Source organism: Neodiprion virginianus, chromosome 5 (assembly GCF_021901495.1).
Source record: "Neodiprion virginianus isolate iyNeoVirg1 chromosome 5, iyNeoVirg1.1, whole genome shotgun sequence".
NCBI lineage: Eukaryota > Metazoa > Arthropoda > Insecta > Hymenoptera > Diprionidae > Neodiprion > Neodiprion virginianus.
In genome coordinates, this window is record NC_060881.1 from 7,856,324 (window position 1) to 7,869,964 (window position 13,641).

Below are 13,641 nucleotides of genomic sequence, written 5' to 3' on the forward strand. Positions count from 1 at the left end.
CTCTGGAAGTCGCAATTTAAAAAAAATCTTTTAATACGTGCGTTGCAGACGATTGTGCCTATTATTCAACAAATCAAAAGTATTACAAACTCTTCACTATGTTTTAATTTGTCGTGGTGTAATATCAAGTATTTGAATTAAATTAGGAATTATCATTGGGTAGTTTTTCTTTTTCACATTACATGTAATAAATAAGTACAGAAAATGGACTGACAGCAAACAGACCAAACTTTCGATTTAGATTAAATTTGATTTCTTCCTCTAACGTAGCTGAATGGTAATTCATATTTTCATGCTCTATACGTTAGCTATGTGTTATCAGAGTTGCTTTTTATCTATAATCGTAAATATGAAATTCGAACTTTTCTCTTCATTATCATTTAGCTTGTTCTCTAGGAAATTGAGGAACACCTGCAATCTGGTTGATCAATTATGAGAAAATGATATCTGCAATGTTTCATTGAAAATATTGCTTCTTTGCTATGGAACTCTAATAATATACTATGTTAAAGACCATGATGGTATATAATATGATCGCTCGAAAGTCAAAGTAAAGAGAAATCTTCTCAATAAGCTCTTAAACGTATATTCGTTAAAATTATATTGTATGCATCTTACTAATGTAATCTAGCAGCCCCTGCAGTCTTTTTTTAATACGCTTTTGATCATCTAAAGTACAACCTAAAATGGCAGACTCAAAGACTTGTTCTGAATATTCTGGACCATGGGAAGTACAAGCACTCATGAACCTCCTACATCGCTCTCGTGTAGCCTGGGGATCTTCTTGCAATTGGATGACCAAGCTGTCGATCAAATCATTTACCTGTAACAAAACATACGACATCAGATCGGATCAGATATTCTAAGGACTAAAAAATTGTGACGAATAGTTTTCATTGGTTAATTATCAATTATAAATAATTCGATGTAGAATATCCGAATAAATCATTTTAAATTTCACTAAATATATTAGCTATATTAGGAATATTCATCACCAGCAATTCATGCTACAGCAAATGCCTTAACAACGGTTTTGAAATCGTACGTCTCTCAAGATATGAAAAATCCTATTATAGTATTATAAACCATTACCACATATTAAATTTTCTACCACCCTAGTAATATAATCAATTAATGACATATAAGCATGCAGTGTTGGTCTTGATGCAAGCCATAAAAAAGTGACAATTACGTTAGCTGGCCACCCAGTGCTCAATGACTATCAAGCCAGTGGTCTGTTACATGTATTTTATTATGGAAATTAATTACCTACTCACTAATTAAAAAAGTAATTGTGTTACAAAGATATAAATATAAACAAATAAAGTAACTGCGTAATTACGTGGAAAAACATAGATAAAATAGGATGTTTAATGGGTACGTATAATGATTTTCATTCAGCAAAACATCAATCATAAAAAAGTCTTTCCTACCTTGTGCAGAGATTCTTCTTGATCTGTATTTCGCTGAGTTTCAATGAGGATTTCAACTGTCGAGGTCCGCACCCACAACCTCTCCACCGATCTCATGATTTCTTCTCTCTCCTCTACTCGGTTATAGAATAAAAAAATAATTGATTAAAAGTGATTGTGGATAATGGTGTTAGATATGAAATAGAAAGAATCATAGCAAAATTTCACAATGCACGGTGAAAACACAATTTTGTTTACAGGTTTGTCTTTTTCTATTACAGCAGTAGGAAATTTTGGAAAAATTCTTTACTACGTGTTGTTATCTCATTATTTCGTAGCAACGTGAACTCGGGGCTTCCTGTTGTTTCCGTTAACCTCTAGAATTTTCTGTTCATAGTTGTTGTCAACGGATTTAAATGGATCGAACTTACCGAACTCGATCCGAACTTACCGGTCACTAATTCAAATACACTTTCGTTGTTTTGAAGCGCGTCCAACGTGCTTAATAAGTTCTCTTTCTTTTCCTCAAGCTCCCACGCTTCTCTTCTCAACTCCTCAACACGAGCCTCGACCTGATCGAGGATACTGACTAACCTATCTCTCTGTTTGCTGTCCATGATTTCTGCAAACTGGCTATTATCTCCCACTCGTAATTACTTCGAGACGACACTTTTACCGTAATTCCAATTAACGTCTATTAAAACTTCCGAAAAAAAATAGTGTTTCACAATTTTACGACCCGGTGGAACAACACGTTATGAGTGATAATTCATTTCCTTTGGATCTGACAGCCTTCGTGGATCTGACAATCAATCGGTACTCAGCACCTATATGTATGTATAATTTTTCGATGGGAAACATCGCGAAAGTTCGGTACCAACTGCTGAGTGCGACACTGGTATGTGGCGCATTGGCGTATCGAGTAGAAAATGTCTTTCATTGGTCCGATCTAACAGAAGGCGGCACGTCGGCTGCTGTGCATGCTTATGCAGAAAATAAAAGGTGTTATTATTTATGTACGGTCAAAAATGCAGCCGACTGGAGCTGTGATTGTAAAAATTTTATGGATAATAAATGCAGAAACGGACGTGAATACACATGATATCAGTCAACGCATGATAGTTGCTGTTAGTATGTATATTACACATTGTATACAAATTATGCGAATATCCCGCCGAAATTGTTAAAATGACAGGCGCAGAGCTGGCGCATAAAATGGCACGCAATTGATACGAACAAAGTATATATACTTTGCTTCATATAAGTAGAATTATAAGTCTATGCTTTGCATGTAAACCTATTCGAAAATATTGAGAATTTAAGAATCGTGCCGGCTCAGCTGTGTACGAGATTTGCATTTACGTCAAACGACAACCACCCGCATTCGCAAACTCCGCCGGTAATCTATTACGTAGTGCTATAACAAATCTGCACACTGAACGGCTGTATTGAGAATCGATAAATCAAATGTAGTCGGCATATTATAAATATATATGGTGTATATTTTCATTACATTGGTCCAGTTGTGTTATGTGATGCTGTATGGTGATTTCAGGCTGTTGTCAAGTTGCCATTTACTATTGTCATTCTCCGGTATGTAGCCCTGCCGGTGGTAAGGTCCAGCTACATCTAAGGCTAGCCCAACAAAGATGAAGCGGCGGTAAAAGACCTTCGACGGTAATAAGCGGGTTGACACAAGTTTCCCCTTCCATTTTTTTATTTGAAAACCAATTGAAAACTACGTTGAAAACTTATGATATTTTATTACCACAGCGACAAAAATAAATGTTGAAAAGGAAATTGCTAGTAAGAGTGGTAGGACTGATTTTAATAACAGCAAACAATGAAAATTTGTTTACTTTTATCTCTCAAGAGTGCGCTGCGAAAAAAATTGTATTACCAACAAACGTGGGGGAAAACTCAGAAGTTCTACTAATCTTTAGTTATTTCATCACCCAGCTCGATTCAGGTGGTAATGTGTCGCAATAGGTGTCGAATAAGATTCCTATACTAAAGCATTGAGTGGCATTGAGTATCAACCCGCTGACGGCGATTGACGCTTTGGTTTTTATATTGAAAGCAGGTGTACAGATTCCTGTAAACAAAAATGGCCAGAATAGCAGTGATAAAAGAATCGTTGGATAAAGCATTGCGAGATGAAAGCAAACCGTGGACAAATGTTTTCGCAATTGCTGAACAAAAGATCGGGATAGACCGGCTTTACATTTTTCTAGGTAAGTTAGGTTACCTATCACGCATTCTGTTATGAATTTTGCACTTTGAACACTTATTTTGCCCGTCATTCCTTTATGTAACAATCTTTCCATTTTCAGTTTTATTACCCTTCGGCCCCAATTTACTAACTCGGGTTTCGTTCTTACTTCGTGCAAACATCAATTGTTGATCAACCTTATTTAAGTTTTTATACACGCAGTAAACGTGGTCTTGATTTTTCTCCAGACAGTATTTCGATTCCAGATAAGTTAACGATAACACAATCTTAACCGGTTTTCAAAATGACCGCAAGTTGATTAAAGCACAAATTCCACGTATGTACATGACACGCTCCTTGCCTTCATTTACTTCAAAATTATTTAATAAAAGCTGGCCATTCATCACGACTACTAAGCCAGATAAACTGTTATCATGAATTCACTAGCTCACCTCATTTGTCAAGATAAGTACTGTCAATAAAATTACAAGATTGGCTACATTTCCAACTTGTAATTTATCAGACTACATCCGCAATGGCAGGTGTGGCTCGCAAAGAAAGTGTTGAAAATATGGATAGTGAACGGAATTTGTTTCATAATAATCTATCCGAAAAAGATTTCTTCACAGTAATTAAATATGGTAATTGCCTAACTATTTATTAACGAAATTACTTACCTTTAAAATCTCTAACCCGTTAATCCACATCGTTTCCTCGCTGTATTTATCACGAATAATAGTATGTAAATGTTAGAATTTGTTACTTCTAGTAGTAGAATTATTTTATCATTGTTTTTTTCAGCATCTGTGGGATTTCTCGCAGTTTATTTGGTAGTGGGGATAGGCCAGCAGTTGGTCTGCAATATTATCGGATTCTTGTACCCGGCTTATTGCTCCATGAAAGCTTTGGAAAGTCCCCAAAAAGATGACGATACAAAATGGCTAACTTACTGGGTTGTATTTGCAGTTTTCACCATTATCGAATTTTTTGCTGATTATATCGTATTTTGGCTTCCAATTTACTGGCTAATCAAGGTAAGCAGATCGAAATTTATTACACAGTTGTGCCTTCATGAAAAGAACCAGTTTATAGATCCAGTTCTTTTCATTCTATTATTCAAGGATCAACTTTTTAGTTTTTGAGATTGCACATAAAATTAATAAACATCGAAATTTCTTTGATAATTCATAATCGAGGTAACATATCGATCTTTATTCTTTTTTTTCTTTGGTTTTTTCAAAAATACAAGAGTGCATATTTCGTGTGTTGGTACAATGAATGAATAATCTGTAAATTTTAACATCGTAGTCCAAAATCTACAAACTTTTAAAAACGAAAAAAAAATGTATTCACAAGCAATTACAAATAAGCATTTTATAAAACATCACTGGTTCATATGATATTCACACCGTATTCAGTTATTCCATCTGTTCCACTATATATCTTAACTCCTTATTGTGGTAGTGGATGAACTGAAAATTATGATTTTCCAGTTCAAACCGTTTTACCCAAGTTGTACGCAGCCTGTAATAAATACAAACACTGAAGCTGATAACTAGAGCCAGTAGTCGAATGATTTATTATTATAGAGTCAAACTCATGCGTCAAGGTTGTTTGAATGCTTCATTTAGCTCCTACTTACAGCGTCAAAAAAAAAAAAATCATCATAAAGTGACGAGCCCTTGACTACTTATATTACCTTGACTGGAGCAAGAAATGCCTGGTTATCACTCAATATCAATATGCAAAGTGTATGTTATACATATAAGAAAAACGAATTTATTTTCACAGTGCCTTTTCTATGTTTGGCTTATGGTGCCAATCGAATATAATGGATCTTTAATCATTTATCGCCGAGTCATTCGTCCCAAATTCTTACAATACCAACCAAATCTCGATGCTATGATTTCCAACGCTCGCAATTCTGGTAATTATATAATATTTATAGATCGAACAGGACATTTTTTGTTTTTGTTTTTCCATGAATCACCTAAACTCGATGCAAAACAGTATATCTAGTCATTATATGAAATTTTTCCTATATCACTTAGCCTAACATACGATATTATTTCAGCGGTGAAAATGGCAGCGGATGTTCTCACAAATGAGAAGAAAGATTAAATGAATACCCACTTTAGAAATTTCTATACTCACCGAAGAAATGATTCCTAAATTTATACTAGTTGATTAAATTCTTCTCTGTCCATTCCTGAGAATCAAGTTGGCTTTTAGGCTTAAAATCTCGCCAGGTTTATTTGTGTATTAATTTCTTACCAAACGTTCTAACTTGGAATATTTACCTACATCTTACATCACACGTAAATTGGCAAGATTTCTTAGAATAGTAATTTCACTTTATAATTAGCTAAATTCTATTTGTGTATTTTGAAATTTGAAAATGACGACTCTTTTACTAATGTCTTTTCAAAGCATTCTGTGATTTAGGACTGTGTTTTCTGGCTTCGGTTAGCACTTGTGTATTACAAAATTATATGCGTGTCCTTTTTCGTAAAATCACACGATATTGAGTATGAGAGTCAAGTTAGTGTGACTAATAAGATGCCTAGCACGCTAAACATCTATACAATTTACGATATTTTTTCAAGTGCTGTGGTTGTAGCATTGTTATTGTATTAATCTGACAATATGATGTCTTTAGATATGAAATTGTTCGTTAATTAAACTTCTTTTTTGTTACAATGCCATTGAAATTGATTCATTTTAATCAGGTTGATATATTGATTACAAATATTGTACAGAATAATGCCTTTGGTTTTTATTGCATGTAATGCGTTTTTATTCCACTTAGTTTTGATAGTAATTTAAACCAATAATTCAGTTGACATTTCTTCAATTTAATTTTCATAGCCTTGAAATAAATTACTGGTTATTGTTGAACATATTTCCAGAGTATTCTTTGATGCTATGCCATAGTAAAAAATGATGATGCATCTTCAAAAAATTAGTTATTGAATACCGATAGATTTGAAAAACTAAACTCTGCACTAAATAAACATTTTATCTACCTAGGCATGGTGAAATCACCGTATTATGATCCTCAGTATACCGTACAACATAACCATAGATCAGTTTCATCGCTATTCTAAAATATAAGTATTCAATGGCTTTTGATAAGAATCTCTTGCTATACTATATTAGGATTATGATAAAGTAGAATATACTAAGTGATGTTTGTATTAAAAAGATTTTACACTTCGGTTACGATTAGAAAAAATGAATCAGGATTGCAATTCTGCTTTTGCCTCAACACGTTCAAACTCTAGGAAAATTTTGTGTCGATAGAAGACAGTTCCTAGTAACTAACAAAGAAATTATTTTTTCACCTGCAGATTGTTCTTTGGAGATATGACCAAACCTGTACTAATTGGCGTAATTGAATCTCATGTTGAGCTCGTAACTTTATTGTTTACTTTTTGCGTTTTATTAGTGATAAAAATATTCGATGATTAAGGACACTGGTTTAACAATTTGTTGCAATTTTTTTCTATTAGGATGTTCAACTGATTATATTACATTTATATAAAATAGAATTATGCGGTGCCTCAAAAGACAATTTTCTTTACAACTTAATAATAAAGCTAATATGAATTGTCTGGAAAAAAAATGAATAAAGAACCATTTATTTTATATCCTAACTTCAAAAGCACTGTTAAGCGTTTCTTCCTAAAATATTATTTGAGTCCTGTATGCAATTTTCTGTTAATTCTGATAGTTTATATCATACAGCGAACTTCTGCAATTGATAAAGTTAATTAGTATCATTATCCCAATATTTGCAAAAGCTACAAGACATAAAACTGACACGGAAATTATCCACTCACATTTCCCCATAGTGGAACTTTTCTGCAGTCAATGCTAGCTTTCTAATGTTTCGTATAGTTGTAGCCGCCGCCACTTGAACCTCTGGATCTTTAGATCCGACCATCCGCAAAACATGCTGCAATTTACAAAGAAGAAATCATCATCTCACAAATTATACTCAATCAAAAGAAATATTAGTCATATGCTACTCTTACCTTGACAACTCCACAAGTATGCATTGTGATGCAATTGAGCGGTTCTTTGCTAAAGTGGCAAAATGCAATTGTGACCCCCTTGAGAACTTCTGGACTTTTGCTAGTCATATAGTTTACCAATGGAGCTACGGCATTCAAGCGACCAAACTCATAGTTATTCTTCTCCCATTCACAACAGTATGCAATGGCCAGTGCCAAATTAGCTCTCAGACTTTCATTTTCCTGTGGTGGTGATTGCAGGTAATTACGAAATGCACATTTTTTTAAAAATTACATTCTGAAAAATATTTGAATATTAAGCTCCTCTGCATTGCTTACAGTGTCTACAAGATCAGCCAGCATCTTGACAACACCATGATCCGTTAATATGCCCAAATTTTCAGGATCTGTAGCAATTTGAGCAATAGTAGCACAAGCAGCACTTAAAACGTCCACATCCTCAGACTCCAATAGGCTAACCGTAAGCTCCAAACCACCGACAAATGCTCTTACCATTTCAGGTGAGTCCTTGGCATATTTTATGCAAGGTACTAAAGCATAACATGAGTTCTTCTTGATGACATTGTTGGGATGCTTGAGTAGGGACCAGATCAAACGTACGCCGTCCAATGTGTGGTCAGGATCATTTATAATGTCCATGCATTGCTCGTCCTTGGCACATTCTTTGAGCACCAAAGGTATGTTCTTCAGTAACGGCTCGTACGTTGAGCTCAATAGCCGGATCTAGATAAGGAAAATAGAAATGCACATCGCCTCATTATTTGAAGATCAATTTACTGTTATATATGGTTGTTATTTTTTTTTAGAAATTTTTACCAATTTGGGGAGGCCCCCCGATGTCCTCAGTATATCTCTGTTCTCTGGATGCTTGCAACACTCGGATAGCGCACCGACAACACTTGTCAAAACATCTTCATCCTCATGTTCTTCCAGCAGCGGTACAAGTGATGCAACTAAATTGTTTTGATTGAATCTACTTATGTTCTCCGGGCTCATGGCGCATTTCCAAATGCCCCCTGTCACTGCAGCCAGCAGGCGCTTGTTACTCCTTACATCATCACTTTGTGCCAACTTGCACAAAGGGTCTAATCCACCAGCCTCACGGACCATGTCACGAGTCAATTTATTATCAGCGCACTTGTGTATCGCCAATGCACAGTTTTCTTTCAATTTCACATTTTTATCTTCTATGTGACGAATAATGTCCGTTATTATGCCCATCTGTTCGAAGGCTATTCTGAATGCTTTCTAAAAAGAATTGAAAAATTATATGCTTATTATTTAAGCTTAATTTGATTCACAAGCATATTTTTAACTTGTTTGACTGATTTTTAAAACTGTAGCCTACCAAGTCGGCACACTGCTGTACAGCTCCCATCGTAGGAATAATCAATTGCGTATGGCAAGAGCGCAAGAAGCGAGCCATGTGAAAGACGACCCCTTGTCTTCGTAGATCTTCTTTGATCTTCGGACTACTACTCAAAGAATCGAGTGCCTTCGCACATCCGATTGCTACGGCGACAAGCTCGCACTCATCTTCTTTCAGCTCCTCGAGAGGTCTTTGTAGCACAGAATCCGGCACATCCATAATGTCCAACTAAATAAACGATATTACGAACTACGAGTTTTTCTATGGCACAGTTACTTAAGGATAATTGAATTTTAGTAAATCTTAAATCCTTGCTATACTTTTTTATATTCAACTTACAATCAAAGGTATACCGTTACGGATCCGTATTTGTTTTCTAGCTTTCCTCATCATAGCAATATTTGCCATAGTTTCGGCAGCCATCACCTGCAAATCCCTTGCTGGATGCTTCAAGATGTTTATAAGAGGGGTGACGATGTCAAGATCAATTAAAGCCTTTCTCATATCCGAGCTAGTAGCTAGTTGTAACAGCACAGATAACGACCCAAGTTGACACTTTATATCACGAGTTTCCAGAAGGTTTACCAGAACTTCCAAACCCCCCATATCTTGTATGAGGTGCTGTATCACCTGAAATTTCCAGACGAGTCCCTTTCAAATTTTGAGGTAAAGTAACCAGTCATAATTCGCAGTACTATGTGTAATAAATAATTCACTATTCGCTATTCTATAGTGATCAATTAAAATAAGAAGCACCGATTTTTACACACGGAGTCCTCATATTATTTATCCTCATCATAAAAATACGATACTATTGGTTCAATTTCGACCGATTTCTCATCTTTGCGATAGAAGTAACCGAACCATTGAGGTGAGTTCGTGGTCCTTTAGTAGGCAGAGGGAAACCATTGTGGCTGTTTGATTTCCGGCTTTCATGTACTTTATCAGCTTCTGAATGTGCCAAAACTCTGATGGCACACCGGACTTTAGGTCATCCTTTAAAAATCTCCCCTCGTTATCGCTTTCGGACTCTGGCTCATCGTCGGAGCTTTCCGCTTCAGCGTTTTCGTCAATGTAACGAATTCTGGGTCCAAATGGTTCGCCAGTCATTGCGGAGACGAGCGTCTTTCCTGGTGGAGTGTCTAACTCCAAAGGCAATTCCGGCTCTGGCCTGAAGGATAAATATCTAATTATACACATGGTAAGGATGGACGGTTTTATATAAAACAATGAATAGTACGCGCGCACAGATTATCATGGTAAAACGTGCACAGCTACGTTTGTTGAGAAATCAAATTAAATCTTGGTGAATGTTACCGCTCTAATAAATTATAATATTTACTCGGTAGGAACTGGTGGTTCCTCAATTGGCTTCTTCTTCTTTGGCATATTGGAAAAAAATGTTCTTCAAGAGTTATAAACTATTCAAACACGTGTGCTAAAATTTAATCACCTCAATACTTGAGACTTAATATATACTTTTAAAATGGTTAAACGTCTAAAATGACAAGCTGTGCTTGCCGTTCGCGATTGAACAGTTGAATTCGTGACGTTTAATTGGTACGTTCGAAGTCTAACCGAGTCTATCTTTGAAATTATTGATCAAACGTGGAGAAAATATTATATAGACACAGCTATGCATGTAGGTCAAGAATTGTTGATACATGTTCCTTTCTGTTTCATATTAAGAAATTATTTGATCAAATGGGCTATGGAAAATTTTTTATTCAAGCAAATTCAACGCATAATTATATCTCTGTGTAGTTGCCCTCGCTCTAACAATAAAGTGAATTCTTTTAAGTTTGCTGCAGCATCTGGAAACTTTTCACATATACATATACTTTGTACGATCGTCTTATTTTTAACCTTTTTATGAAACAATTTTCTTTTCTTTCTATAATGTGAAATAATAAATTTTTCTCAATTTTTTGACAATTGTAAGCCATTAATTTTACACAAAAACGCACAACAAACAATCTTTTTCGTATCCAATTGCCAACCTACATAGCCATATTAGAGTACCAGGAAACGAAGTTTTCCGCTTTGTGGTTTTGGTGCCGATGACCTACGTTATCTACAATTTAGAGATGCTATAATTTATGAAATGAATCGTACGAGAATTCAGAAGAAACACATTTTCATTCAATATCTGATACAGTTTTGAATCCCAAATATTAGGAGTCTGAAATTAATCCATATCCATACATTTTTTATCACATTTGTTCTCTCTGTAACTCAATTCGTAAAATCTGTGAGGTTGAAGCCTGATGTAGGTGCAGGTACTCTCTTAGGTACACAGATGCGCTGACCACCTGTTGGCGGATGTTGCAGCATGATGAACAAAGATTATACCGAAGCCTTAAGCCGTATTTGAATACTGGCAGACAAAGGTGGCACGTACAGATTATAATTATACATTGGACGCAGTATGAAAACTTTATGCTCAAGACCATCCAGAGAAATTTTACGATTTATGAAACAGGTGCATCTCTGACCGGTTGCAGCATGAATTGTAGATGGGGCATTTATTCGAACAGGTGGCGATACAGCGCATCCATTATATCCTGCACCGGGGTCACCTGCAAGTCTGTTTTTCTGACGTAGGAACCTCCCGACGGTATATTTATACAGTTAACGAGATGTTGTTATTTATTGACTTATTTGCTGCATGTGTAATGTAACCTGCTGAATTAAATTCTGGATATTCGACGTGGGTTCGAAGATTTTTGCTGTAGGTATATCGCTGCGGGTGGCCACAAAAAATAAAAAAAATAATAGAGGTGTCCGGATTTTTCGAACAGAAATATTATACATAAAAACACAAATGATATACGTCAGGAAATACCCAGGGAAAACCCCAGGGAAAATTCAATATATTATTTCTACAACAACCTATATACAATAATACAGGGTGTGAAAATGTATTCTGAACAAAACTACCTAAATGCTTGAGGCGTTGAACATAAAAACATTCGCAATAGGTTTTAAAAGAGAAAAATGAATTAAATGTTAACGCGACGGAGATACTTTTCGTAAATCCAATAACGGGTGTGCAATATTTAATTTATAAAAATTGAATGAAATGATTTCTTTTCTCGAAGCAAGAGGTAATACAACGTCAACATAACGCCTGCACAGCGTCGTTTAAAATAATTAAAAACTTCACCGTCTCAAAACAGTCATGTCCCAGGAACCGCGAAATGGAATTTTTGGAAATACTGGATTGTACGAATTTGCATATGTCGTGATTACAATTTTATTCAATTTAAAAATAGTTGTTAGTGTATATCTATAAAATGTGAACGATACGCATTCCGTGTCGCTATAAATTGTAACCGTACTGCTTCGTCAGAATCGGCTTATAATTGCAAGCATAACGTTTTATTGAGGTATATAAATCTAAAAATTATTACTCAATACATTATAAGTATGTATGCGAATGAACGCCAGCCAAAACTGTAACTTTCTTTGCAATTTGTCAACACAATATGCTGCATTTGTAGATATATATAGTGTAGGTATACCGAACGAACCACAAAACGCTATACATATATATTAGGGTGCTTTTTTTTTGGACTATATTTTTTTTTTTTCGGTCCCATCGTGAAATTTTGTTGGAAATACAACAAAAAAAATTCCCTGAAAGTTTGAGCCCTTAATATTAATATTAAGTGCTCGCCCAAGGCATGTAAAGATTTCCCGCTTAAAATACACGTAAACTTCAATTTTTTTCTTTAAAACATCTACAGTTCAGAGGCATTCTATGGTGTAGTCTAGGACGTCAGTAGGTTTTCTTCGGAATGAAATGCTCTACAAAAGTGCTCATTGCGGTGAAGTCGTAACTCACACCGGCGAAGTCGTACGGGCCACCCAAACCCAATTTTTTCATGAAATTCTTGTTTTTTTGCCCGTATATCGTAAATAACAAGAGCTACAAAAAAAAATATTTAACAAATTTGTAGGAAATTTAATTTCCTACAAAAAAGTTCCAGAAAACCAAATTGCTAACATCGATATTTATTGAGATATTGGGCTTTTAAGGTGAGGAAGTATGGAATTTTCATGAATTATTTAGTATTGTCGAATTATTGACTGTCGAATATTTTTTTGTTTTGTAGCTTTAACAATTACAATTCTTGTCATTACAATTACAATTCTTGTCATTACAATTACAAGAGCTACAAAACAAAAAAATATTCGACAATCAATAATTCGACAATACTAAATAATTCATGAAAATTCCATACTTCCTCACCTTAAAAGCCCAATATCTCAATAAATATCGATGTTAGCAATTTGGTTTTCTGGAACTTTTTTGTAGGAAATTAAATTTCCTACAAATTTTTGAAATATTTTTTTTTTGTAGCTCTTGTTATTTACGAGATACGGGCAAAAAAACAAGAATTTCATGAAAAAATTGGGTTTGGGTGGCCCGTACGACTTCGCCGGTGTGAGTTACGACTTCACCGCAATGAGCACTTTTGTAGAGCATTTCATTCCGAAGAAAACCTACTGACGTCCTATACTACACCATAGAATGCCTCTGAACTGTAGATGTTTTAAAGAAAAAAATTGAAGTTTACGTGTATTTTAAGCGGGAAATCTTTACAT

At 35.1% G+C, this 13,641-nt stretch overlaps 3 protein-coding genes across 4 annotated transcripts; 1 reads left to right on the plus strand and 2 right to left on the minus strand.

Annotated features, from left to right (window-relative positions):
• Positions 1-25: 25 nt before the first annotated feature.
• LOC124305384 (BAG family molecular chaperone regulator 2) lies at positions 26-2,282 on the minus strand. Its single transcript, XM_046764740.1, has 3 exons — positions 1,864-2,282; positions 1,434-1,546; positions 26-823 (listed from the first exon to the last, which is right to left on the minus strand). The coding sequence occupies exons 1-3, from the start codon at positions 2,027-2,029 to the stop codon at positions 599-601; spliced, it is 504 nt and encodes a 167-aa protein (XP_046620696.1). The 5' UTR covers positions 2,030-2,282; the 3' UTR covers positions 26-598.
• A 1,054-nt stretch (positions 2,283-3,336) lies between these two features.
• LOC124305383 (receptor expression-enhancing protein 5-like) lies at positions 3,337-7,288 on the plus strand. 2 transcript variants are annotated; one of them, XM_046764738.1, is made up of 4 exons: positions 3,337-3,646; positions 4,426-4,658; positions 5,416-5,551; positions 5,699-7,288. In XM_046764738.1, the coding sequence occupies exons 1-4, from the start codon at positions 3,520-3,522 to the stop codon at positions 5,743-5,745; spliced, it is 543 nt and encodes a 180-aa protein (XP_046620694.1). In that variant the 5' UTR covers positions 3,337-3,519; the 3' UTR covers positions 5,746-7,288. The 2 variants fall into 2 exon arrangements, with proteins under 2 accessions (XP_046620694.1, XP_046620695.1); XM_046764739.1 differs by lacking the exon at positions 3,337-3,646 and adding an exon at positions 3,748-4,265.
• On the minus strand, positions 6,976-10,511 carry LOC124305374 (armadillo repeat-containing protein gudu). Its single transcript, XM_046764723.1, has 9 exons — positions 10,373-10,511; positions 9,895-10,201; positions 9,370-9,660; positions 9,010-9,258; positions 8,478-8,909; positions 7,980-8,384; positions 7,662-7,883; positions 7,467-7,582; positions 6,976-7,378 (listed from the first exon to the last, which is right to left on the minus strand). The coding sequence occupies exons 1-9, from the start codon at positions 10,417-10,419 to the stop codon at positions 7,345-7,347; spliced, it is 2,103 nt and encodes a 700-aa protein (XP_046620679.1). The 5' UTR covers positions 10,420-10,511; the 3' UTR covers positions 6,976-7,344.
• Between the last annotated feature and the right edge of the window lie 3,130 nt (positions 10,512-13,641).

Bases quoted from the DNA above. Each gene is read 5' to 3' on its own strand.
- LOC124305384 (XM_046764740.1), bottom strand. From the start codon at position 2,029: ATGGACAGCAAACAGAGAGATAGGTTAGTCAGTATCCTCGATCAGGTC. The intron at 1,547-1,863 runs GTAAGTTCGGAT...ATAACCGAGTAG, and splicing joins TGTATTTGAATTAGTGACCG to AGGAGAGAGAAGAAATCATG. The intron at 824-1,433 runs GTAGGAAAGACT...GTTTTGTTACAG, and splicing joins AAGAAGAATCTCTGCACAAG to GTAAATGATTTGATCGACAG.
- LOC124305374 (XM_046764723.1), bottom strand. From the start codon at position 10,419: ATGCCAAAGAAGAAGAAGCCAATTGAGGAACCACCAGTTCCTACCGA. The intron at 10,202-10,372 runs GTAAATATTATA...TTTATCCTTCAG, and splicing joins GAACCACCAGTTCCTACCGA to GCCAGAGCCGGAATTGCCTT. The intron at 9,661-9,894 runs GTTCGGTTACTT...TGGAAATTTCAG, and splicing joins ACCACGAACTCACCTCAATG to GTGATACAGCACCTCATACA.
- LOC124305383 (XM_046764738.1), top strand. From the start codon at position 3,520: ATGGCCAGAATAGCAGTGATAAAAGAATCGTTGGATAAAGCATTGCGA. The intron at 4,659-5,415 runs GTAAGCAGATCG...TTATTTTCACAG, and splicing joins CAATTTACTGGCTAATCAAG to TGCCTTTTCTATGTTTGGCT. The intron at 5,552-5,698 runs GTAATTATATAA...ATATTATTTCAG, and splicing joins TTCCAACGCTCGCAATTCTG to CGGTGAAAATGGCAGCGGAT.